Source organism: Lemur catta, chromosome 6, assembly GCF_020740605.2.
Source record: "Lemur catta isolate mLemCat1 chromosome 6, mLemCat1.pri, whole genome shotgun sequence".
Taxonomy (NCBI): Eukaryota; Metazoa; Chordata; class Mammalia; order Primates; family Lemuridae; genus Lemur; species Lemur catta.
In genome coordinates this window covers 19948504-19976454 of record NC_059133.1, presented here as the reverse complement: position 1 = coordinate 19976454, position 27951 = coordinate 19948504, and the positions used below count along the sequence as shown (strand labels likewise).

Here is a 27951-nt window from a genome sequence, read left to right as displayed (position 1 = left end):
TCAGGATTTTGAGACCAGCCTGAGCAAGAGGGAGACCCTGTCTCAACTAAAAATAGAAAAATTAGATGGGCTTGGTGGCAGGCGCCTGTAATCCCAGCTACTAGGGAGACTGAGACAGTAGGATTGCTTGAGCCCAGGAGTTCGAGGTTGCTGTGAGCTAGGCTGATGCCATGGCACTCTAGCCCAGGTGACAGAGTGAGACTCCGTCTCAAAAGAAAAAAAAAAAGAAAAGAAAAAGAGCCCAGAGCAGTCGGAGCTATATGATCTATGCAAAATTTATCAGGCCCAGAGAGACATTGAGTGAGTATGGGACTTCAGTCATGTTCTCCCAACATCCATGGCAGGGGACAATTACTTAAAGTCATTTTATTCCTTACTAGATGCCTCATCCATTATCTTCATGTTGTTGGATTTTGTGGTACAAAGAACAATGTATAGCCAATCAATAGCTTATGTTATTTTAATATAAATTATTAGTAAACACCTTAGGAACTGTCTCTTCTTTTCCTTTAAAAATGCACTTATAACTGCTGCTAATAGGAATGTATATTCAGGGCAACTTGAATCTTTGCTCCTGGGTTGCAATCCTCAAGCTTGGCTCAAATAAACTCTATTTATATTAATTTTGCCTCAGCTTCTTTTTAGGTAAAAAAACTATTCTGCAAGAGTATGTTATTAATATTATCCCTTTTTACAGGTGAGAAAACTAAGACACAGAGTGGTTAACTAACATGTCGAAATTGGTGGCAGAACTAGGATTTGACCTAGCATTCTGAATCCAGAGGCTGCACTCTTAACCACTATTTCTTTCATTTCAGTAATAGTACTTAAGTCACAGAGTTGTAAGGATTAAATTAGTTAATATCTATAAAACTTTTGTAATAGCTTATCAACACGTTGTAAGCATTGTGTAAGTTACCACTATAATCTTCATCATCCAAGGTTACACAGCCATATTGTGGCAGAGTCCGGATTCCAAAAATTCTCTTAACCACTGTGATATCTAAGGATTACTCCAGGGCATTATAGGTGCACATACGCCCTCCTAATTCCAGGGAAGGGAGAGGGAGCATGTCAGATTTCGAGAAGACTTTTTTGGATGAGAAAGAGTCATAAGCTCGGTCCTGAAGAAACACGCAGGCAAGGAAGGAGAGTATGAACGTGAGGAAACGAGCAAGGCAATTGACAGAACAGCATATAAGACGTTCAGGGCGGGTGGATCCTACGGTCGGATAGGGAGTGGCAGGGAATGAGGCTGGGGAGACCTCATATCCAATTTCATGCTGCGAATAGTTTTGCACTTTATTCTCCAAGAAATGTAACTGAACAATACTATTGGAGGACACACACACACACCCAGACACGCAGCCGGTTCGCTACAGGGGTTAGAAAAACTTGCAAGCGCAAGTCAATTTACGCAGATAAGAGCAAATACTAAATGGGCTAGAAAGCACTTAGCCGGCGAATTTCGCCACCACGTAAACAGGTTAGCCTTGGAAGCACAGTGGATGTCCGCTGATGCTAAAGACCGTTCGGCAGTCTCTGATTTCCGGCGTCCTCCGTTGCTATGGTGACCGGAAACGCGTCCCAACGCTCCGCCCAGAAAACCATAGAGCGCGGGAAGAAGCCTGAGCAGAAGGGTCGGAAAGGAAAAGGCAGGCAGCTGCCGTGGGGTCGGTGCTGAAATGACGACCCTAGTGCTGGATAACGGAGCCTACAACGCAAAAATCGGTTACAGCCACGAAAATGTCTCGTAAGTGTTTGCTTTCTCCAAGGGATAAGACAGGCACGTCTAGTGCTACGTTTCATCTCTGGGTATCTGTGAACCAAAGACGCCCCTGCCCGGCCCTAACTTGAGCCAGAGGGATGCTCTGGTTGGAGCCGGGTGGGTGGTTGTGATGCTTTGAACTGGAATTGATTTTGGTTTTACTTTTGGGCTGCGCGGCCCGGGAAGGGGAATGTATGTTTCGTTTTGTATCAGGAAGTAGACAAGGAAAATAGGCTTCGAGAGATGCGTTCCTGAAAGAAGGGTCTGTAGACAAAGTTCCTGAATATTCAGAAATTGTGGGCAACATTTTGGGTGTATGTGCTTTTTCCTGGGCACACGATTGTATAGGTATAATCAGATCCTCAAAGGGTTTCAGGTCCCAGAGAAGTCTAAAAAGCACTGTCTTAGAGTCTGGAGACTTTGAAGGGTTTGGTCCACTGGCTGACCTAGTTGATAAGGTCAGTTAAATAGAAATGCAGTCGGGCTTGGTAGCGCCCTCCTGTAGTCCCAGCTACTCGGGAAGCTGCGGCAGGAGGATCGCTTGAGCCCAGGAGTTTCAAACTGCAGTAAGCTATGATCCGGTCACTGCACTCTAGCCTGGGCGACAGAGAGACCCTGTCTCAAAAACAGAACAGTACAGAAATACCATAATGGCATTCATAGTAGTCATAAAATATATGTTTGAGTAAATACGCAAACTTAAAGACATGCCTTTCCTCTGTCAAATTCAGAAGCTTTTTTTTTTTTTTACACTCTTTTCTTTCATTCATTTCTTTTTTTTTCCTCCCCGGAGACAGAGTCTCTCTCTGTTGCCGGGCTAGAGTACAGCGGTGTTATCATAGCTCACTGCAACCCTAAACTCGTGGGCTCAAGCCATCCTGCTGCCTCAGCCTCCCAAGTAGCTGGGATTACAGTCACGCGCCACCACACCTGGCTAATTATTCTATTTTTTGTAGCGACTGTGTCTCGCTCTTGCTTAGGCTGGTCTTGAACTCCTGGGCTCAAGTGTCCTCCCGCCTTGATCTCCCAAAGTGTTAGGATTACAGTCATGAGCCACCCCGTCCAGCCCTCATTTCTTTTTAAATAGGGAAATCCAACTGAGTAGGAATGTAAATTGTTACATTCTGGAAAACATTTTGCCAATGTGTATCATTGTTCATAACGTTTGACACAGCAATTCTATTATCACTTACCTAGGGAATTAATTAGAAGTACTGTATTTGACAAGAGCAAGTACAAGGATACTCTGTATTATTCATAGACTTTGTGTACAAGTAGCAAAAAAATGGCAAGCAAGCTAAATAATCAACAATAGTAGATTGACTAAATACATTATGATATAACCATGAGAATGACAATAATGCAGCTTCTTACAATTATGTCTTAAAATAATAATTAAACATGTAGAGAAAATGCTGACAGTATAGTAACTGCAATAGGCAAGCACAAAACATTTTTACAGTTATTATCTCCATATCATCATTATATATATTTGTATGCATACATGTGTGTATGATTGGTAATGGCTCTAGTTTGTCTTCCTAACAGATTGTAAACTCATGGTGGGCAACAACCATATTTAAAAATAGGCCGGGCGCGGTGGCTCACGCCTGTAATCCTAGCACTCTGGGAGGCCAAGGGGGGGTGGATTGCTCGAGGTCAGAAGTTGGAGACCAGCCTGAGCAAGAGTGAGACCCCTGTCTCTACTAAAAATAGAAAGAAATTATCTGGCCAACTAAAAATATATATAGAAAAAAATTAGCTGGGCATGGTGGTATATACCTGTAGTCCCAGCTACTCAGGAGACTGAGGCAGTAGGATCGCTTGAGCCCAGGAGTTTGAGGTTGCTGTGAGCTAGGCTGATGCCACGGCACTCACTCTAGCCCAGGCAACAGGGCGAGACTGTCTCAAAAAAAAAAAAAAAAAAATAGTTACTACATCTATACCCTGTAGCGTCTTGCTTATTGAAAATCTTTGCTTTCATGGAAACTTAATTTTATGGCTAGAACTTTGAACTTGTCAATCTTTTATTTTTATTTTAGTTATTTATTTATTTTATTTATTTATTTTTTTTGAGACAAGAGTCTCTGTTGCCTAGGCTAGAGTGCCGTGGCGTCAGCCTAGCTCACAGCAACCTCAAACTCCTGGGCTCAAGCAATTCTCCTGCCTCAGCCTCCCTAATAGCTGGGACTACAGGCATGTGCCACCATGCCCAGTTAATTTTTTCTATATATTTTTAGTTGTTCAGCTACTTTCTTTCTATTTTTAATAGAGACGGTGTCTCGCTCTTGCTCAGGCTGGTCTTGAACTCCTGAGCTAAAAGGGTCCACCCACCTCTGCCTGCCAGAGTGCTAGGATTACAGGCATGAGCCACCGCGCCAGTCAGAACTTGTGAATCTTTTACTGGAATTAGGTGTTAAGAATTTCTGCATTAAAGCAAGAAAGACTAGGACCTTTACCAAAGCCCTGGATCTCATCAAAGAACCAATACTCACCTGTAAGGATTTCTTGAGGCTATTATTTGTTTGTTTCTAGGGTCATTCCTAACTGTCAGTTCAGGTCAAAAACGGCACGTCTTAAAACTTTTACGGCTAACCAGATAGATGAAATAAAAGACCCTTCTGGACTCTTTTACATCCTTCCTTTTCAAAAGGTAATACAATTATGTATCATTTATAGCATTGTAGACCTAAATTTAAAGGTAGTCTTTTATTGTGTGTATAAGGCTGTGTGTGTATGTATGAAATATTTTTAGATCTCTAAGAAAAGGTGACTTCGAAATTTTTAACTAAGATCTAATTAAAATCAAAAATTGTTTTGGTAAAAACAAATGACCATGGTTTAGACAGACTGTGAGTACTGAATTTTACTTTGTTAAATCTAAGTGATGTACACACATTAATTTAAGAAAATAAGTTTAGAGAAGCATCTCTATATATTGGTGTGTCTTTTGAACCCTTGACATTTTAGTTATTATTTATAACTTTTTGAACTTTTAAAAGGAGAAAAACATACCAGTATAATTGGTTTGAAATTCATGCATCATTAGACTGGAGAAGGTAACCATAAAGAGATAGAAACCAGTGATTTAAAATATATTATTCTGATTTTTTAAGATTTTCAAATATTCTTGATAATTAAATTTATGAAAATATTTTTTAGGGCTACTTGGTGAATTGGGATGTTCAAAGACAAGTTTGGGATTACCTTTTTGGAAAAGAAATGTATCAGGTAACAAATTAGAGTGTGTATTCAAATTGTATTTCCCTGTCTTATCTGAATAAAAAATTAGAACTTACATTTTAAGAATTATAAACTTATGATCATGTTTTTAGTACATATTTCAATCACCTTTTAAATTATAGCTTTCCCTAGCTTTGATTTTCTAAATATTTTAAAAATTCAAGTGAATAGAATTTCCATGTTGAAGTGGAGGTTGAGTAAAGATAATCTAGATAGTCTAGAAACTCAAGATTAAAATTTTATTTCACATTTCTACTATTATTAGACCAATTGACTGTATCATTTTAATGTTTGCAATAAAATATTTTTGCCTACATATCTAAAAGTGTGAATATTACAAGAAAATTTTGTGCTTTTAGTGTCTATAATGTGACCATAAGTATACTGAGAAATTGTTCAAGTTTTTAATACTTCTCAAGACTGTGTGGGAGAGAATTATGTAAATTTGAGTTATCTTGAAGCTTTTGCCCTTTTCCTATTAAAAACTTAATAACAGCCCCAATACTTGTAGTTATATTATTCATTACTTTTGCATAATTGTCTTTAAGCAATTAGACAGTAACATTTCATTAATGTTACCTTAAGAGAGAGGTAAAATTGCATAGTAGTTAAGTGCATGAATTCTGTAACCAGACACCCTGGGTTCAAATCCTAGCTATGTTACTAAGTAGGTATATGAACCTTGGTAACTTATTCAACTTATGCCTTGGTTTGCTTGTTTGTTAAGTGAGGATAATAATAAGACTTATCTCCTTAGAATTATTGTGAAGATTAAATAGTTTTATTTATAATATAAGTATTGATAATTATCACTACAAATTACAAAACTTTTTGGAATTTTTTTCTCCCATAGGTTGATTTTTTGGATACTAATATTATTATCACAGAACCATATTTTAACTTCACTTCAATTCAAGAATCAATGAATGAAATTCTATTCGAAGAATACCAGTTCCAAGCAGTATTAAGAGTAAATGGTGAGTTAAAGTTTTCCTTAAAATTGAGTTACATGAACATAGATATGAATAGGGAATAGGGTAAAGGAACTCTTAACATCTCAGCATACTAGGTGGCATTCTTTAGGTCTGAAGGAAATAAAAGTTAGATTTTTTTATTCTTTGTGAGTCATCTTTATTGAAGGAAAAAACTCGTAATTTTAAAACTAGGTGGACCCTTAGAGATTATATAGTCAGACCTCTCTCAATTTAGCTTTTTACGAATACGATATTTCCCCAAAGTGAAGCTACTAGCCACATATTTCTAATCTCTGAAAGATTATTCTGAGGTCGTTATCTTTTCATTGATATGTTTGCTATTATCATTATTGTTTTAAATAATGTTAATAGCTCAGGCTGCCAATGTGAGAGAAAACAATCTGTAAATACCACATAGAAGCAAGTTTATTACAGGTTAAGATTACATTATATGATTGTATACAATGGAAGCATTTAAATATTTAGCTTGAAGAATTTAAGTCTCTATAAGCAGCAGTGTCCTGTAATGGTCAAGAGCACAATCTCTAGAAGTGTTTTCAATTAAGGGTGTTTTTTGCTCCCCAGTGGACATGTGGCAATGTCTGGAGACATTTTTGGTTGTCATAACTGGGAGGGTGCTACTGGAACCTATTATGTAGAGGCCAAGATGTTGCTAAATGTCCTGCCATGCACAGGAAGGTCCCTAACAACAAGGAGTCATCTAACCCACAATGTCAATAGTTCCAGGACTGAGAAATCCTGCTCTAAAGCCATAATGCCTAGGTTTGAATCCTGGCTCTGGTACTTTGTAATTGTGTGACTTTGGGTGCATTGCTTAATTTCTCTATGCTTCAGGTTCCTCAGCTATAAAATGAGATTGTTGTATTAACACACACTCTAATTAAATAGAGTTTAGAATAGAGCCCAGCATGTAATAATAAAAGCTCAGTAAAAAATAGCTACTGTTGTAATAATTATTATAAGCTATGAATATTTATCTTTAAAAACTGATCACAAATTTTTCTTTTTATTACATTTACCACATAAGTGTGATGTTTTAAAGTTTAAACATTACAAATGCTACAAAGCAGAAGGTAGATAACTACCTTTTTTTTTTGGAGACAGGGTCTCACTCTGTCACTGGGGCTAGAGTGCAGTGGCATCATCATAGCTCACTGCAACCTCAAACTCCTGGGCTCAAATGATACTCCTGCCTCAGCCTCTTGAGTACCTGAGACTATGGGCACATGCCACCATGCCTGACTAATTTTTCTATTTTTTGTAGAGATGGGGAGGTTTCATTCTTGCTCGGCTAGTCTGAAACTCCTGGCCTCAAGCAATCCTCCTGCCTCAGCCTCCCAGTGTTAGAATTATAAGTGTGAGCCACCACGTCCAGCCTATAAAGATCTTTTGACAGTTATGAATATTATTATAAATTAACCTTTTTAAAAAATTTTTTTAGACTAGCCAAGTGCAGTAGTGAGAAATGGGAAAAGAGTAGAACAAGGAGTTCAATCTGTAACTGACTGTGAACAATCAAGTGAGATAACTCATTACTTTTGAACCAGCCAACATTTTTTTAATAATGAAAGGGAAACTTGTCTTTGTGCTTGCCTTAGTTTTCTATGTTTGTTATTGTTTTAAATTAATGTTATACTTTTATTGAATATGTTCATTTTTTTCTTTATCTTTTTGTAATAGCTGGGGCTCTCAGTGCACATAGGTATTTCCGAGATAATCCTTCTGAATTATGCTGTATCATTGTAGATAGTGGATATTCCTTTACACATATTGTTCCTTATTGTAGAAGTAAAAAGAAAAAAGAAGCAATTATTCGGTGAGTTGCATTTAATTTTTATGTTATTTCTAGGATGAAACAATGAAATATGTGATAACTGAACCAAATGTGAATTCTTCTCTTTTAGGATAAATGTTGGAGGAAAACTCTTAACCAATCATCTAAAGGAGATCATATCTTACAGGTAATACTTAGGTTTGAATCTTTGGGAGGATGAAACTCTGAGGATGAACTTTTTAAAGTAATTTAAAATTATTTCTTACCTTTAGTTGTAATCATAGGTGTCATTTCTGTATTATTGCTTAAAAAGCTATATCACATATGTAAACACTAATGATGTTCAGACTGGAAAGCTTTCTAGCATATAAAATGGTAGTGTCCACCAAAAAGATATTGCTAAATTCTAGGGAGTTTAATACATTACAAATAATATTTTAAAATTGTAAATGTTGTGCATGAACATGATAATATGTGCTACTGTTTTTAGTTTTATTGTGTTCAAAAACATAAGTAAAATTCTTAAATCTCAATTTCTTGCTACTTTAACTTTGGATGGTATGATAATGTCAGTATCTCTCTGCTCCCCTACCTATATGTTATATGAGAAAATAAGTAGATCTATATTGCCTTCTACTTTTTCTCTCTCCTTTTTCCTGTCAGATGTACCGTTGCTTTTGTAACAGATTTATTGAGATATAATTCACATACCATATAATTCACTCATTTAAAGTATCTGTTAGTAAATACCTCCATCACTACAATCAATTTTAGAACAGTTCATTAAAAAAGGAAACCTACTGCCCTTAGCCATCGCCTGAGAGTCCCCATCCCCTCTAGCCTTAGTACTTAAAAAACATTTTCTTTATAAATATAAATATATAAATAATTATAGGCTTGGGAAATTGCAAGAATAGTACATACAGTCCTGTGTACCCTTAATGACATCTTATATAACTGTAGTACGTCATCAAAACCATGAAATTGACATTGATACAATACTGTTAACTAGACTACAGATCATATTCAATTTTTACCATATTTTACATGCATTCATTTGTGTGGGTATATGCACAGTTCTGTGTACTTTTTATCCTGTGTATAGATTTGTGTAATCACCACCACAATAAAGACACAAAATTATTCCATCACCACGAAGCAACTCCTTTGTACTACTCCTTTATATTTGCCCCCCAACTCTGTCCTTTTCCCATGGCAACCACTAATCTGCTTTCTATCTCTATATTTTTGTTATTTCAAGAATATTACAGTTTCAAATAGCTAGAATGAGGATATTGAATAGTCTTTAACACAAAGAAATGATAAATGTTTGAGATGATGGATATTCTAATTACCCTGATCTGATCACTATAAATTATCTGTATCAGAACATCACTGTGTACCCCATAAATATGTTCAATTATTATGTGTCAATTATTCAATGAGACTGAATAATCTTGAATCAACTATGTAAGGAACAAAAAGTATTCTTTGCTAAAGAAAGCATCAAAAACCAATTAGGGGATTAATTATTCAGGAAAGGATACAGGGAAAGTTGACTGGAGAAAAGTTAAAATTTTATTTTGCCTCATACACTAAAGTTCAAATGTATTTAAGACAAATATAAAAATGAAACCATAATAAAAAATACTTAACTGAGTTGTTAAGCATAAAAATAATGGAAGAAATAGCAAAAGATACATTTTCCTACATAGAACTTCTTAAAAATTTTTTTTTTACTTAAGTAAAACATACAGAAAGATACACAAATCATGAGTGTACAACTCAATGAATTTTCAAAAAGTAAACTCACTTATGTGACGAGAACACAGTTGAAGCAGAGTACTACCAGCACCCTAATCCTGATTGTGTCCTCTTCCAATCTAGAAAACTACTGACTCTTAATAGTAGTTTTATAGGTTTTACAGTAGTTTGACAGATTTTGGCACCTTTAATTTTTTGTTTTAAATATTTTAAATTATTGTGGGTACATAGTAGTTATATATCTTCATAGGGTATATGTGATATTTTGATTCAGGGAAACAATGTGAATTAATCAAATCAGGGTAATTGAGGTATCCATCACCTCAGGCATTTAACATTTCTTTGTGTTGGAACATTCCAGTTCCACTCTTATAGTTATTTTAAAGTATACCCTAACTTATTGTTGATTATAGTCATTTTGTTTTGCTATAAAAGCTTTTATGTTTTAGCTACATAAAATTTTTAACTTTATTTATATCAAAAGCCTCTGTAAACAAAACTAAGGCTTTGTTTAACCTGAGAAATAAATTGAAACATATATGCTATACAGTTGTTATCTTTAACATCTTTAATATATTAAAAGTGCTTATTAATCCATTACAAAAACACTATTCTAGTATAAAATGTTTAAGTGATTCTCAGAAAAAATAATGGCCACTTGGCACAAATAGATAATTCTTAGGGAGTTACATACAGTCAAAGGATACAGATGGAGAACTCTCAGACATAAAAAATACTAACTCATGTAGTAATCACAGATTCAATTCAGCAAATACTTATTGAGCATTTATTTAGGATCTTGGGATACATGACTGAACAAAACAGACAAAAATTCTTCTTCCTCATGGCACTTACTTCCCAAAAGAGAAAATACCAATTAAAATACTATTGTTACAATGTAAATTAATAGAAGTTTTTTCAAAAGATGGTGTTGTAGATTTATTATATGGTCACTCTTATTGACTGCTGATCACAGCATACCTTGAAATAACTTTTCTAGTAAATATTTGACAATATATCAAAAGGCTAAAGTTATTAGATATTCTGTGTTTCAGAATATGAATAAGTAATGAAGTAGACATATAGGTAAAAATAACCTATATTTTATCAATTCTGAGTTGTACTTTTTTCCTACTTTAATTTCTGAAGTTGGGATGGCTCTTCCAATCCTTGATACTTTAGAATTGTCATAATTGAATTAGTATATTTTCTTCTCATTTGTACAACAGTCCATATAAGAGGGACTAAATATAACATATAGTGATACTTGTACAAAAGCAAAAAGATGGGAGCAATAATGTTTTTTATTTATTGAGTGCAGGGACTATGCTAAACACTTTACATGTATTATTAGAATCATTTACTTCTTATAGCTCTGCTAAGTAGTTGGTCTTCTTAACTTCTTTGAGTCGAAGAGATTGAGTCCCAAAGAGGTAAAGTAACTTGGCTACCAAGTTATGTTTCAAACCTAGGTCTTTGACTCCAAAGTCCATGTTAATAAACACACAAGTATCTTTCCTTTCTGATCTAAACTTCCAACATTAGGAACTTTAATAAATACATTTTAATAGAGCCATCTAATTAACTATTACAGGGTAGTTAAAATCATTTGTAAACAATAAGAGCTTAAGAAAATGTTATTGGATAAGGTCTGGTTTAAAACATAAAAAATAAACATGTAGTGTATAATAAAATCTGTATACACAAAAAAGTCTTCAAGGGAAATAACCTTGCATTTTTGTTTTTTATTTATTTATTTATTGATTGATTGATTGATTGATTGAGACAGAGTCTCACTTTGTTGCCCAGGCTATAGTGAGTGCCGTGGTGTCAGCCTAGCTCACAGCAACCTCAAACTCCCGGGCTCAAGTGATCCTCCTGCCTCAGCCTCCCGAGTAGCTGGGATTACAGCCATGCGCCACCATGCCTGGCTAATATTTTCTATATATTTTTAGTGATCCAGATAATTTCTTTCTATTTTTAGTAGAGACGGGGGTCTTGCTCTTGCTCAGGCTGGTCTCGAACTCCAGACCTCAAGTGATCCTCCCACATCGGCCTCCCAGAGTGCTAGGATTACAGGCGTGAGCCACCATGCATTTTTGTTTTCTAAACATCTTTATTTCTATATTAAGCCTGTATTTTCTTTGATTCACTCATATCAAATATTTATTAAATAGCTTTTGTGCACTAGGTACTGTGTGCTGACTTAATATTTCTGTAATCAGAAAAGAAAGTGTAAAAAGTTGAGGCATTTTAATAAGATTCTATTAAGAATGGTTGGGGGAGGAAGTTTGCTTTTTAGTTGATAAACATTACCACTTAGCCAGGCGCGGTGGCTCACGCCTGTAATCCTAGCACTCTGGGAGGCTGAGGCAGGTGGATTGTTTGAGCTCAGTAGTTCGAGACCAGCCTGAGCAAGAGCGAGACACCGTCTCTACTAAAAATAGAAAGAAATTATATGGACAGCTAAAACTATATATAGAAAAATTAGCCGGGCATGGTGGCGCATGCCTGTAGTCCTAGCTACTCAGGAGGCTGAGGCAGGAGGATCGCTTGAGCCCAGGAGTTTGAGGTTGCTGTGAGCTAGGCTGACGCCACGGCACTCTAGCCCGGGCAATGGAGTGAGACTGTCTCAAAAAAAAAAAAAAAGAATTTAAGATTTCAAAAAAATCAGCTACCTGAAAATTTAATTCCATAAAAAATATTTGAAATGATAATTATAAGTTATATTTAAATTTTTCCATTTCAAATTTTACAACTTTTATTCCATTAGGCAGCTCCACGTTATGGATGAAACACATGTGATTAATCAAGTTAAAGAAGATGTATGCTATGTGTCTCAGGATTTTTATAGAGATATGGATATTGCAAAGTAAGTATAATTGTAATCTAATAGGAAAGTTATTCTTGGAGGATATTAATACATAATTAAAATATTTCATAAGTCCCTATTTTGTTTTTCAGATTGAAAGGAGAAGAAAATACAGTAATGATAGACTATGTTCTGCCTGACTTCAGTACCATTAAGAAGGGCTTTTGTAAGGTAATTTTAAAAATCATTAAGGAAGGATAGGCCAGGCGTGGTGGCTCATGCCTGTAATCCTAGCACTCTGAGAGGCTGAGATGGGAGGAGCGCTTGAGGTCAGGAGTTTGAGATGAGCCTGAGCAAGAGCGAGATCCCGTCTCTACTAAAAATAGAAAGAAATTATCTGGACCACTAAAAATATATAGAAAAAATTAGCCGGGCATGGTGGCGCATGCCTGTAGTCCCAGCTACTCAGGAGGCTGAGGCAGAAGGATTGCTTGAGCCCAAGAGTTTGAGGTTGCTGTGAGCTAGGCTGACGCCACGGCACTCTAGCCCGGGCAACAGAGCAAGACCTGTCTCAAAAAAAAAAAAATATTAAGGAAGGATATTTCTTCAAATGACCACCTCAGTCAAATTTGAAAAGCAGTTTTTCAGGTCCAGCTGGTACTGTCAGGGCCTTTGTGAGTTGATGACTTCCTTCTTGGTGGCCATTTCACCAGGGACAAGTGATATTTGATTAATAAATGTCTCACTAAATTTATTTAGAAAAAGAACTATCAGCCAATTTAGAGGACATGGAACAAATCTGAAGATAAACAGTGTCATTACCTGTATTATGTTTAATCCATTTCTGTTTATGGAAGAATTAGTTTAAATCCAGTTAGAAATTGGTTATTTTCCTATTGTGAAAATTATTAACATAGCTGACCCAGGGCCGAACTTTACTCCTGTTTGGTCTGACATGATAGGATTGTAGTTGAAAAGGACAAATTCCAGTGCACTTTCAAAGTGTTGAGAAGCACTTTGTCTTGGATGTCAAAATAATTTGTCCTTATCTTTGATTAGCTCAGATAAAATCATTTCTGTGTTTGGGTAAATGTGAAGTTTGCCCTTCTACTTTCCAGCTTGATGAGGACTGCTGGGAAGTCAAAAATCTTTGGTCAGAAACATAAGCACATTTATGCCAATATTCATTGCAGTATACTTTAAAACAGTCAAAAATTGTGAACGGCCTAAATATCCACTAGTGAAGAGATAATAAATAATTTTTAATACATTCATATTATAAAATAATCAGTAGTAAAAATGAAGTAGAGCTACATGATGAACGTGGGTAAATCTTAGAAATCTGATGTTTAATAGAAAAGCAAGTTTTAGAAAGCTATGTACACTTTCAGTCTTTGCAGAATAATATTTGTTATTTAGGTATACATAAGTATGAAGTAAAAGTATGAACTACGTGTGTGAATGATGAAACACCAAGTTAAAAAGGGGAATGACAATTTATCTGTCATGTTGCATTAAGGCTGGGAGAGGTGGCTCACTGCCTGTAATCCCAGCACTTCGGGAAGCTGAGGTGGGAGGATTGCTTGAGCCCAGGAGTGCAAGATCAGGCTGGGCAACATAGTGAGACCCTGTCTCCACAAAAAAGTTGTTTTGAAAATTAGCCGGGTGAGGTGGTGTGTGCCTGTAGTCCCAGCTACTCAGGAGGCCGAGGCAGGAGGATCCCTTGGGCCCAGGAGTGCAAGGTGGCAGTGAGCTATGACTGTGACCCTATATACCAGCCTGGGCAACAAAGCGAGAAAAAAGAAGAAAAAAAAGGTGTGGAGGGGTGGAATTTGATAGTTTATTCAAGAATTTTTTTAAATGTTTGCGAAAAAGTTGCAACCTTGCTTTTCTAGTGCTAATGATAGTAATGATAATAATAAAAGTAAGGTCTATAATTCATTAGTGATTACAACTGATAGAAATTCCAGTTTATCTCTTATCAGAAAGAGGAAGCCCACTCAAGTGTAATGCATTTGGCTGACCCTAAATTGATAAAATTGCCCTTGTTGTTAATGATTACCACTTTCTGCAGAGCCGTTATGATACAAACAGATCCTTTCTTTAATGGTTCCAGAACTAACTGTATGAGGGCCATGCAGTAATCGTAGCCTACATTGACTAAAATACCAGCTCCCAGCAGCCCTTATAAATTCCTTCATTTATCTATGTCTAAAACAAAACTCTTTTTGGAAATATACTCTTAAAAACAGAAACAACTTGTTGTACCGGGTTACATATTAACGATTAATGGCTTTAGTGCTAACATTCAGCAAGGATATCTAGTTATGGCTCTCTCCCCTAGTTAGATATTTGATCCAGATAAGTCACATGATCCTCTTCTGTCAATCAGGGCTATTAGATAACATCCAATGTTTTGTCAACTGAATTTCTCCAAGTCTGCATCTGTCTCAGGTTATTGTTATAATGTTTTTAAGAGAGAGGTTCTTACCCTGTAGCCCAGGCTGGAGTCCAGTGGCACAGTCCATACTCACTGCGGCCTTGAACTCCTGGGCTCAAGTGATCTCCCACCTCAGCCTCCCTAGTAGTTAGGACTACAGGCACGTACCACTGTGCCTAGCTAATTTTAAATTTTAAATTCTTAAAATTTTTAATTTAAAAAACAATTTTTTTTTGTAGCGATGAGTGTCTCACTGTGTTTTACAGGCTGGTCTCATAGGCCTCAAGAGATCCATCCTCCTGCTTATTATGTCAACACTCAAAATGGCTGGAATTTAAATGAATGTGTAAATTTAAAGGAAAAATTTTCCATTCTGCCTGAGAAGGAAGAATACCTCTGTGAGGAATAATCTCTTTGTTACTATAACAATAGTTTAATTGGGTTAAAAGTGATATATAGTTTTCTGTTCTCCCTAGAATATTATGAATATTGTGTAATTTTCAGGATAGTTTTTATTTACAAATAACGTTTTGAGCGTGGAATTCCCAAATGATAGAAATCTAATCATTCATATCCAGGTTAAGAGTGGCAACGTAGTGGAAGGAATATTTTGTATGTGCTTTGGGTTTTTATATGAATGACCTTGAACAAGTTGTAACCTTGAAGAGCCTGATTGCATACTCAATAAAAGGAAAATATGCATATCTTATAGGGTTATGTGAGAGTTCACTGAGGTAATATATATAATATGCCTAATACAATGAATGGCATGCTGTTGGCTCGCATGCCATTATTCAAGAATTTATTGAATACCTACCATGTACCAGGTACTCTATTAGGTAGTGGATATGTGATGTTGAACACTGTAGGCTAAGAAGGCTAATACAGGGTGATAGTAGAGAATAGTGAAGGGTCCTTTTATTTGGAAGTCAGAAAAAAACCTCTCTGAGGAAGCTTAAATCTGAATAGAGGAGATGGCTGCTTTCATTAAGGAAACTGCAGGTATAAATCAAATGAAATGAATGTCTTTAACTGAATCTAGATGAGCTGATGATTCTTTGTAACACTGAGAGGAACAGTTATTTTAATGATGTAGAATATGATGGAAGGAGATTATTATTTCTGGCCCGTTCATCACAGAATGAGTGGGTTAGCAGAAAATAAATAACAAGAGAATATGAGCCATGGTTGTTCAAAGTTTGTGTTTGTTATACATAGTCCTCATACAAAGTTGGCATTATAAAATAATTTCAAGGGTAAAGACTATGTATTTAAAATTTGCCAACTAATTTTGAATAGAGTTTGAATGACTAGTAAAGAAATTTAAAGATGTAGGCTTTTTGCACAAGGGAAAGGAGAAATCCTAATAGAACAACATGTCTAGTAAATGCCTGAAGTAGGGGAGAGATAAACACCTGAAGTGGTGGAGTAAAAGTAGATAGATAATGGTAGGAACACAAAACAGAGCAAATGTTTTTTGCTTACAGTATGTTCTTTGTTCTCTAGAAATTGCAATCAGTACGATTATAGGTAGATTACGAAGTTCCCTCTTTTCTGTTCTCCTTTTCTTTATTTTATTTTATTTTTTTGAGACAGAGTCTCACTTTGTTGCCCGGGCTAGAGTGAGTGCCGTGGCATCAGCCTAGCTCGAGTGAGTGCCGTGGCATCAGCCTAGCTCACAGCAACCTCAGACTCCTGGGCTTAAGCGATCCTACTGCCTCAGCCTCCCGAGTAGCTGGGACTACAGGCATGAGCCACCATGCCCGGCTAATTTTTTTTGTATATATATTTTTAGTTGGCCAGATAATTTCTTTCTATTTTTTGTAGAGATGGGGGTCTCACTCTTGCTCAGGCTGGTCTCGAACTCCTGACCTCGAGCGATCCAACCGCCTCGGCCTCCCAGAGCTAGGATTACAGGCGTGAGCCACCGCGCCCGGCCTCCTTTTCTTTATTTTAAAATGTGTGGAATAAAGCTGCCAGATTATCTTTTGGGGACTAGCCATATTAGAGGCAGTAATTATTTGTGTGGTTTTAACAATAGGAGAGAAGGCCAAATTTTTCTAACTTTTGGGAATGGTGACACTTGTGAATATATGGTTAATATATTAGTGTTACATATTGCTAATTCTTTTTTTTTTTTTTTTGAGACAGAGTCTTACTCTGTTGCCCTTGGCTAGAGTGCAATGGCATAATCATAGCTCACTGCAACCTCAAACTCATGGGCTCAAGCAATCCTCCTGCCTCAGCCTCCCAAGTAGCTGAGACTGCAGGCACACGCCACCATGCCTGGCTATTTTTTTCTATTTTTAGTAGAGATGGTGTCTTGCTCTTGCTCTTGCTCAGGCTAGTCTCGAACTCCTGACCTCAAGTGATCTTCCTGCCTTGGCCCCTCAGAGTGCTATGATTATAGGCGTGAGCCACCATACCTGGCCATTACTAATTATTATTAGTCATGTGAGCAGATAACGTAACTTAAACTTTTAATCTTATTTTTCTTTAAGCCAAGGGAAGAGATGGTGCTGAGTGGAAAATATAAATCTGGGGAACAAATTCTTCGTCTGGCCAATGAGAGATTTGCTGTTCCAGAAATACTCTTTAATCCTTCAGATATAGGCATTCAAGAAATGGGAATTCCAGAAGCCATTGTCTATTCAATTCAGAACTTACCTGAAGGTATGTAAATAATTACAGTTAAAATATTGAAGAATAAAGATATTTAAAAAAAAATCGTATGCTCTGTGAACCCTCTTTCTTCTAAATAATTTCAGGCAAATGGCAAGTCTCTTTTAAATGAAAGAGACTTTTCAGATCCCATGATATACTTAAATAATTCTTACTTGATGCTGGGCATGGTGATGTGTGTCTGTACTCCCAGCTACTCAGGAGGCTGAGGCGGGAGGATCAGTTGAACCTAGGCGTTTGATACCAGCCTGGAAAACATAGTGAGACCCCTGTCTCAAAAAAAAACTCTTACTTGATTTGTCCTGAATTATAAATTTGGTATAGGAAAAGTCATTAAAAAGTACTTTTATATCGTATCATCCTAGTTCATCAGGAAAAGTCTAGACATTGCATAAAATCTAGCAATGCAGTATACTTTCCTCTCATTTAAAAAAAATTATATGGCCAGGCGCGGTGGCTCTCGCCTGTAATCCTAGCACTCTGGGAGGCCGAGGCAGGAGGATCTCTCGAGGTCAGGAGTTCGAGACCAGCCTGAGCAAGAGTGAGACCCTATCTCTACTAAAAATAGAAAGAAATTATCTGAGCAGCTAAAGAATATATATAGAAAAAATGAGCCGGGCATGGTGGCGCATGTCTGTAGTCCCAGCTACTCGGGAGGCTGAGGCAGAAGGATAGCCTGAGCCCAGGAGTTTGAGATTGCTGTGAGCTAGGCTGACACCACGGCACTCTAGTCTGGGCAACAGAGCAAGACTCTGCCTCAAAAAAAAAAAAAAAAAAAAAAAATATAAAAGTAACATTGCTATCACCTTAACATAATTATTTCACAACTATTTTCGTATTAATTTCACATTTTATATAAAGTTACAGTCGTGATATATACAACATTTTGTACTATGCTGCTTTAATGTCATGAGACTCAATGTCAATATAAGGGAACTCTGCCCTTGTTCTGGTGAACAGAACCAGTAGGTGGCCAGTACCTGTTAATTCCTGACGGATTTCCTGGTTGTGCTTTGTAGGCTTTTTTTGTTTGTTTGTTTGTCTTTTTTTTTTGAGACAGAGTCTCACTCTGTTGCCCGGGCTAGAGTGCCGTGGCATCAGCCTTGCTCACAGCAACCTCAAACTCTTGGGCTCAAGCAATCCTCCTGCCTCAGCCTCCCGAGTAGCTGGGAGTACAGGCATATGCCACCATGCCTGGCTAATTTTTAAAATTTTTTGTAGAGAGAGACAGGGTGTCTTATGTTACCCAGGCTGGCCTAATTACTTCTTACCTCTTCCATGTCTTTCCAGAGCAGTAAGTAAAAAGATTTTCTAACACCTTTTTTTCTTCCCTTTCTCCTTTTTTTTTTTTTACAGAAATGCAGCCACATTTTTTTAAGAACATTGTTTTAACAGGAGGAAATTCCCTTTTCCCAGGATTTAGGGATCGGGTTTACTCAGAAGTTCGATGTCTCACTCCAACAGATTATGATGTTTCTGTTGTGCTGCCTGAAAAGTAAGTGTTGGTTTATGTAGGAATAAAACACGGAATTCATCTTGTAGAAAAGGTGGTCTGTAGGCAGGCTTGAGTTTAAAGCCTGGTTCTACCACGTTGGTAGGTTTATTTCACCAGTTGGATCTTCATTTTCCCTGTCTCAAAAATTGAAATGATAAACCTTACATTTTGGTGAATTAAATGGGATGGAAGTATGTAAAGTGCCAACCATAGTGTTTGGTACATAATGGGTGCTCAATTAACATGTGATCCCTTCTATATAGTAAATCAGTCCTTGTTCCTAAGAGATTTTTACAGGTAAAGCAATCAGGTTATTATCTATATGATTTGTCTGAGACATCTTTTTTTTTTTTTTTTTTTTTTGAGACAGAGTATCACTCTGTTGCCATCGTGTCAGCTTCGCTCGCAGCAACCTCAAACTCCTGGGCTCAAGTGCTCCTCCTGCCTCAGCTTGCACAGTAGCTGGGACTCTAGGTGTGCACCAACATGCCCAGCTAATTTTTTCTATTTTTAGTAGAGACAGGGTCTCACTCTTGTTCAGGCTGGTCTCCAACTCCTGGGCTCAAGCAATCCTCCCACCTCAGCCTCCCAGAGTGCTAGGACTACAGGCATGAGCTACCATGCCTGGCCTATGAGATGTCATTTCTTGAAAGTTTTTATCAAGAATAGAAATTTAAGAATTGAACCATTAAGATATGTCAATTCATAAGTTTTTTGGAATTTTGAAAAATTCTGAATATTTGAAACGACTTTTACATTTACCTATTCTTTTTTTAAAAATTCAAAACTATTATACCCAGTTTTGAGAAAAAGCAGATATCATTTCTACTTTAGCGGTAAAAAAAACTAAGGTGGAATTTCAAAATTATAAGAAGAATTTACAGATTATCCTGTTCAACATTCTTAATTTGTAATTAAAAAAACAAGTGGGCTCATGACTGGCAATCACCTTATGGAGAGTTAATAGTGACCAGATTAAAACCCAGTCTCTTGTCTTGAATCAGGAGTTTTTACCAGAATACATGTCCAAAAAATGCACTCCTGACTGGGTGTGATGGCTCTTGCCTATAATACTAGCAGTTTGGGAAGCCAAGGCAAGAGGATGGCTTGAGCCCAGGAGTTCCAGACCAGCATGGGCAACGTAGTAAGTCTCTGTGTCTACCGGAAAAAAAAAATTAGCTGGGTGTGGTGGTTTGCATCCATACTCCCAGCTACTCAGGAGGCTGAGGCAGAAGGATCCCTTGAGCCCAGGAGTTTGAGGTTGCAATGAGCTATGATGACATCACTGCACTCTAGTCTGGGCAACAGAACGAGACCCTGTACCACACAAAAAAAACTCACTCCTAGTGTGAGTGGCAGAGTTGCAAACAATACCCCATATACCTAATTCTTAATTCTAGAGCTTTGTTTTAAAGCTAAGGTAGAATTTTTCAAAATAGCAGTTAATAGAAGGCCCTCATCTGTATCACTTTCATTTATTCATTCATAGCTATCAGATAAAAGTATAAATGATTATTAAATATTAGAATGATTTCTATCAGCATTAATGTTTATATACTCTTTAGAATATGAGGTGTATTAGATTTCTATCCTGCATGCACAGATTACAGGCCAAGGGATCTACAGAAATGGGTTTATTGTTTTATTCAATAAATTTATCAAATAAAGTTTATCGCATGTCTGCTTTTATATATAAATTTTTGTATATTTATATATAAATCTATTTTTATAAAAGGTTAATGGAAATACAATAAAGAAATCATTAACTTTTTTCTTTACCTTTTTCAGATTTGCAACTGTGATTTGGGGTAGAGGAACAGTAGAAATAGAATTGAGTCATAATACAAAGTGTAACCTTGGTTGTACATAGCAAATCCAAACTGAATGTTTTATCTGCTCTAATTTCACCTATTGTCTGTTCCACCATGTAATTTCTTATCATGTACTATGTTTTCTAAATATTTCATTTATTAGAGGCAACAAAGTATAGCAGCAAAAGCACAGACTGTGAAAACAGTTCTGGGTTAAATCCTAGTTCTCTCTGAACCTCATTTTCCAAATCTATAAAATGGGAGTTACAATGACTACCTCAAGGATTGCTTTGAGGATTAATGAGATGACATATCCTTGCCACATACAGAATTTAGACTTAGTTATGACAGTGTTTTTCCGTTTAAGCATCTTTTGATCTTTTGCTCATATTCTTGTTTTTTCATTAGAAGCAGAGGGCCCATAAATTCAGGGCATAAGGGAAAAAGAACATTTACTATTTTGTAGTGGTGACCAAGGTTCCTTTCCTTTTGAGTTTGCTCTACTTATGTGAAACTTATGCTTATTTTTACACCTTAAATGATTTTCTATTAAATTACGTTGGGTAGAGCTTGCCATATTTTAGTTACTAATTAATGTTTTCAGACATTTCAGTTCTGTAAAATCATCTGGGTTCATTTATTTTACCTTTATTTTCAGCCCTATCACTTATGCGTGGGAAGGTGGAAAATTGATATCAGAGAATGATGATTTTGAAGATATGGTGGTAACAAGAGAAGATTATGAAGAAAATGGACATAGTGTCTGTGAAGAGAAATTTGATATTTAAGAAACAATTCTGAATGAAAGTCTTGACTGGTTATGACTGAAAGGTTTAATTTCAGAGTTCCTTTTAAAAGAGGTTAAGAAACTGTATTACCTTTCATCCTAAGATAAAGCCTTGAGTTTGTGTAAATCCTTTGATCCATTGCTAATTTTCAAAGGCTTCTTAGCTAGGTTATTACTGTAAAATGTAACTCAGCCCATATTTTCATTTAGGAGCTAGACTACCATAACAGTGCTTATAGTAGGTTGTTTTTCATTAGAAGATGAAAGAGTGAATGCATTTTAAGTTTAATTCTTCACTGGTCAGTTTTCCTTAGAAGGTAGTTTTGTGTGTCTATAACTAGGAATTAAAGTGTTTTCGGGGTGAATTGATTTCTCTCTCTTAGAACTAAGTATTTTATTTAAAAATTTTTATTTATACATATTAAAGTTGGAAAGACTAATCTTATGCATGTATAATGTTTATTTTTTACTTAGACTACGTTTGAAAGGATGGAGACTAAAGCGAATTTAATAAAGTATTTTTTGTTAATATTGTGTTGGCAGAAATGTATTATTTTACTCATAAATAAGTACTGTACTAGTTTTTAGCATGAAAAGAAATTTGAAGTTAACTCAGGGTTTTTCAAGAACTCTTGATACACATGTTAATGTTTTGTTTTAAAACTCTTTTATATGACCTATAGTAAACATTTGAAGGTGTTAAAGGCTCCAGATTTCCAATTTAAAGAAACAGTTGACAGTGACATCAATGAATAGATCAGGTAGGCTTTTTTAATTGCAAGCAATAGAAACTCATTTGGGCTACTTTCAGCAAAACAAAATTTATCAGCAGGACAGAGGATAGCTTGTGAAATCTAAGAAAAAGCTGGACCAGCAGCCTTACAAAGGAGAAAAGCCAGGGTAACTTTAGGAATCTAAGTTATAGAAATTTAGGGACAGCCTTTCTTGAGCCCTGCCATCAAAATATCTCAGCTCCTATATTTTCTGTCTTCTGTTGTGCTCATGAATCAAATTCTTAGCAGTCTATTCACCCTCACTAGGATCATGCATCTACCCCATGGCTTGAGGGGCTTTGACAGTCCTCCTCAGATGGCCTAGAGTGAAAGAAGGTAGTTTCCCAAAGGAAAATTGAAGTGAAATGATGGATACTGAGCAGAGTGAAAGAGTTGTCCACTACAGTCATATTTGGATTGTGTTGGGTTGGGGCCTGGTCAGCCCTCGCTACACCTAGACTGGTTATCATTACAGAGCTGCAAAGTGACTTATGTGTGTTTACATGATACCCAGTTACTAGCATATAATCTGTGGACAGTGTAGCAAGAAGGTCTGGTGGCATAAAAAGTTTTTGCAACCAGTGTAAATAACTATGCTAGAATTTCAAGGTGATGTAGTTGGAGGTAGTCTTCATTTAAAAGGCTTTCCTTGGCTTGTTGGGACCTCATCCTGGGCCAGCATACTATCATCACCAACCAGGTGTTTTTCCTTTGAGTAACTGGGTCATTCCTCAAAGCTGGCCTTTCCCAAACATGCCTCAGCCTGATACCTCCTATTATATTCTGCTGAGAATGACGTGTGTGTGTGTGTGTGTGTGTGTGTGTGTGTGTGTTTTCACATGCTCATGATAGTAAACTAATTTCTATACAATTTAGCTCTCATAGTACTGTTTTGAGACACTACAAATTCATTTCTGAAATTAATGAACATAGACCCTAATCCTTTATCATTAGCTTCAAAGTTTCCATCATTTCAACACATAATTTTGAAATTTTACTGCTAAAGATAGATAATGTTTTAATATATTTGACTTCAAAGAGAACTTTTAACATTAGCTGTAAATAATAACATCTGAGGCGATAATTTAAAGGGATCTATTATTTTGGAAAAATATATATATATATATTTTTTTTGAGACAGAGTCTCACTCTGTTGCCCAGGCTAGAGTGCCATGGCATCAGCCTAGCTCACAGCAACCTCAAACTTCTGGGCTCAAGCAATCCTACTGCCTCAGCCTCCTGAGTAGCTGGGACTACAGGCATGTGCCAGCATGCCCGGCTTATTTTTTCTATATATTTTTAGTTGTCCAGATAATTTCTTTCTATTGTTTTAGTAGAGATGGGGTCTCGCTCTTGCTCAGACTGGTCTCGAACTCCTGAGCTCAAACGATCCACCCTCCTCAGCCTCCCAAGTGCTAGGATTACAGGCGTGAGCCACCACTCCTGGCCTGGAAAAATATTTTTGAATTTTTGAATTCAATGGTGATTGCCTCAAAATAGCAAACTGATCATGTTCACCTACTTCTCTACCTGTCCCAATTCCCATTAAACATTTCCAGTAGGGAGGGGAGGGAAGATTTTGGGCACATGGGTGTTCTATTAGAGTCTATTGTGTGTATGAAATAGTTCATATTTTGTTGGGAAATCAAATGCATAAGTGATTTTAGGAAACAAAAAGGGTTCCATTGATGTTACAAATGTGTAGAAATGTCTAAAAGATGGGAAACAAATGAGATTAGATTGTTAGAGAAACAAGAATAAGAAAGCCCACATCCCAAATCAGGGTAGGAGAAAACTACCAACAAGGTAAGAACAATTCCAAATATTTTAATCTCAGGACTAGTACGGAAAGTAGAAGGAGAAAGCTGGGTATGGTGGTGTGCACCTGTAGTCCCAGCTACTCCAGAGGCTGAGGCAGGAGGATCACCTGAGGCCAGGAGTCTCTTAAAAAAAAAAAAAAAAGACAAGAGTAGAAGGAGGTTGTAGGTGAGCCATTCAAAGAATGAGCCCTACAGCTGAGCCCTACTCCCTTTCTTGGTATTGAGGCTCAGCAGTAAGAGGTATTAAAGTGTCAGGGTTGGAGAAAGAAAGAATAGAACCTGAAATATTAATAATTTCATATCCTCTAAGGGCATCAGAGAAAAATGGAACAGCTGATCTTGGCACCAAATTATGGTTAAAGCCAAGAGCTTAGACCTCATTAGAAAGAATTCTGGGGGGTCCTAGGAAACTAAGTACACCTCCCCCCTGTTTCCTTCCCATCCCCCACAACAGAGGCAAGACACTGTAATTAGAACTTATTATTTATTATTTTTTTTAGAGATGAGGTTTCACTATGTTGCCCAGGCTGGATTTGAAATCCTGAGCTCAAGCAATCCTCCCACCTCAGCCTCCCAAGTACCTGGGAATACACCACTGCACCCAGCTCATAACTAGAACTTAGATTCACCCACAGGTAATAGGAATTCATAAATGAAAAAATGAACAGAACCAAGCATTAAACATTTGAGGGATACTCATCACCAGAGAGGTGTCAAAAAATCCAACAAATAAAAATGAATCCCTAAGGGGATAAACAAAAACTAATATCCTCTAAGACAGCAGTCCTCAAACTTTTTGATACCAGGGACTGATTTCATGGAAGACAATTTTTCTACAGAAAAATTGGTGGTGAGGTGGGGAGAGTTTGGGGATGATTCAGGTGAATTACATTTCTTGTGCAGTCAAACTTCTCTGCTAATGATAATCTGTATTTGCAGCTGTTCCCCAGCAACAGCATTGCCGCTTCAGCTCCACCTCAGATCAGGCATTAGATTCTCATAAGGAAGATGCAACCTAGATCCCTCACATGCGCAGTTTACAGTAGGGTTCCTGCTCCTATGAGAATCCAATGCTGCTGCTGATCTCACAGGAGGCGGAGCTCAGGCAGTGATGCAAGAGATGGGGAGCGGCTGTAAATACAGATGAAGCTTTGCTCACCTGTCACTCACCTCCTGCTGAGCAGCCTGGTTCCTAAAGGCCATGGACTGGGACCCATTCCCCAGGGTTGGGGACCACAGCTCTAAGAGACTGACGGGGCAATTGCATCTATTGCAACAAGAACAAGTTGCTGTAATAAAAATAGTTCTTAGAAATTAAAAATAAGATCACTTTTGCTTACTAGGTGGACTGAATAGCAGAATAGACACTAGTAAAGATGGGAAAATTTAACCAGCCTGTGCAACATAGTGAGACCACATCTCTACAAAAAATAGAAGAATTAGCTAGGGGTGGTGGCTCACACCTGTAGTCCCAGCTACTTGGGAGGCTGAGGCAAAAGAATTGCTTGAGCCCAGGAGTTCAAGCCTGCAGTGACCTATGATTGTACCAGTGCCCTCCAGCCTGGGCTACAGAACAAGACCCTGTCTTTAAAGAAAGAAAAAAAAAAGACTGAAAAACTGGGTTGGAAAGAAGCTGAGGGAATTTTTCCAGAAATTAGCACAACTGAATAAGCACTGGGGTGGCTGGAGAAAGAAGCTAACCAATATCTACAGTATAGGCTATGTTGTCCACCTGAATATTAAGAGCCTTCCCTATAGAAGAGGGCTTTTGATAAGCTTTCACACAGGAAATAAATACCCTTATACTTGGGGCCTGTTCTGAGATGCTCATCCACATACTTTACTTTCCTAAAGCTTCTAGTTCCCAGGTTTTTTTCTTTTCTTTTTTTTTTTCCAAGACAGGGTCTTTCCATCCCCTGGGCTAGAGCACAGTGGCATCATTGTAGCTCACTATTTATTTATAGAGACGAGGTCTCACTCTTGCTCTGCCTAGTCTGGAACTCCTGGCCTCAAGCAATCCTCCTGCCTCAGCCTCCCAAAGTGCTAGGATTACAGGTGTGAGCCACCACACCAGACCAGGTTTCTTTCTTGGAGTTGTCAACGTTCTGACCCTCTGATCAAACCATTAAATGTCATCTCTTGCCATACCTTCATGTAAACTGAACAACCAGAAATACTGCTCTGAGTTCACGCTGGGATCATTTCTCTTCCCCACCGTAGGTCAGGCATGCTCAGCACCATGCATCAAGCGGAAGTGGTATATACAAAATTGAACTCACACTTGTCCTAAGGACAAGAGTAAACTGTATGAGCTTGCACTCAGTGTATATACTCTTACTGTACTGTTTACCTTTACCTCAACCCACACCTATGATCTCATGAAGCTTCCTAACACCAAGGAGAAAAAAAAATCAAACCTGGTTTACCGGTTTTGCATGATATGTCTGGCACCAGCAGTGGAGTGCTAGAGCATTCCAGGCTCACTTAGATGTAACAGTGTCCATCAGGATTCCATAGTAAGCCAGGAACTATTTCTCAAAAGGAGAATAATTATTTACTATAGAGGACATAAATTTGTTCCAAATCCTGAAGACTACTTTGAGTAACATGAGATTCTCCAGGTCAAAAAGTCAAGTGTTAGAGCACTTCACCGCACAGCCAGAACTGGCTGGAGAGCCTTCTCTTGCTCTGAGGCCTACTTCATAATACTTTATAAGTAGGCTGCGTATTGTGGATTTCTGGAAAATTAGTCATAGCAGCCTATCTAAATGTGGTACATGTTGCCAATTCTAAAGAGGTCCACCAAGCATTGTGCCTGTTTATTAATTATATGGGTACAAGAAGCAATAACTTGTCTTTCACATTGGAGGGAACATTTCCAACCTTCCTCAGGCCATTGGTACCCAGAAGCTTCAGTAAAATGGCAGTTGCTGAATTTTTGTGGGGCGTATCTCCCATTCTCTGGTACATGTATCTTACCAAGGCATTCAAGATAATTGCCACTTTCTGTGGCCAGTTACATTAGCACAATGTTGGGATACACAAGATAGTGGGAAGATCAAGATTCCTGTGGACTGACTAAATAATGACCCAGAACCAGAGTCCAAATCCATCTCAGTGTATCCATTCCAGTGTTCAGGCTTCTACTTCTCTAATATCTTAATTTCACATAAAAAACCTAGCAAGGCTATGATCTATTGTAATTCATCAACCTGTCTGCAGGATCATACTCTGGCTCATGTTGACTATATCAGCTCTGTAACTATACAGGAGAAAATTCTTCTGGGTCAGCCATGAAAGCTGCCTGGTTCTTTGACCATGCCTTGAACTGAGAATTTCAAACTCTGGGGCTATTCTATTTCTTTAAGCTTTCTAACACTTTCTAAAAGAGTTAGAAATAACTAGCATACTAATAGTACCATTTAATGCTGCAGAAATACCCCAAGATTTAGCAGCTTAAAACAACAAATTCATCATCTCACACAGTTTATGGGGCTCAAGGATCCAGGATTAGCTTTGTTGCATAATTCTGACTCAGGATCTCTTATTAGGTTGCAGTCAAACTGAGAGCTGAGAATGCAACTTCTGAAGACTTGTCTTGGGCTGGAGGATCCACCTCAAGCTCATTTACATGGCTCTGGAAGGGGGCTTCAATAGTTCCTTATCATGTACATTCTCCATGGGACTGTTTAAGACTTAGCTTCCCCTAAAGTGAATGATCCGAGAGGCAGGGGAAGGGGAGAAGCAGAGAGACAGAGAGAGAGGAGAGAGGGAGCACCCACATGCC

General features: G+C 37.4%; 1 protein-coding gene across 1 annotated transcript; it reads left to right on the top strand.

Moving 5' to 3' along the window:
* Positions 1 to 1569: 1569 nt before the first annotated feature.
* On the top strand, positions 1570 to 22100 carry ACTR6 (actin related protein 6). The gene is made up of 11 exons (XM_045553155.1): positions 1570 to 1753; positions 4304 to 4421; positions 4931 to 4999; positions 5865 to 5988; positions 7687 to 7822; positions 7911 to 7967; positions 12318 to 12416; positions 12509 to 12587; positions 17298 to 17469; positions 18835 to 18973; positions 21443 to 22100. Exons 1-11 carry the CDS (start codon positions 1686 to 1688, stop codon positions 21570 to 21572), a joined length of 1191 nt encoding a protein of 396 aa, XP_045409111.1. The 5' UTR covers positions 1570 to 1685; the 3' UTR covers positions 21573 to 22100.
* Positions 22101 to 27951: the final 5851 nt, after the last annotated feature.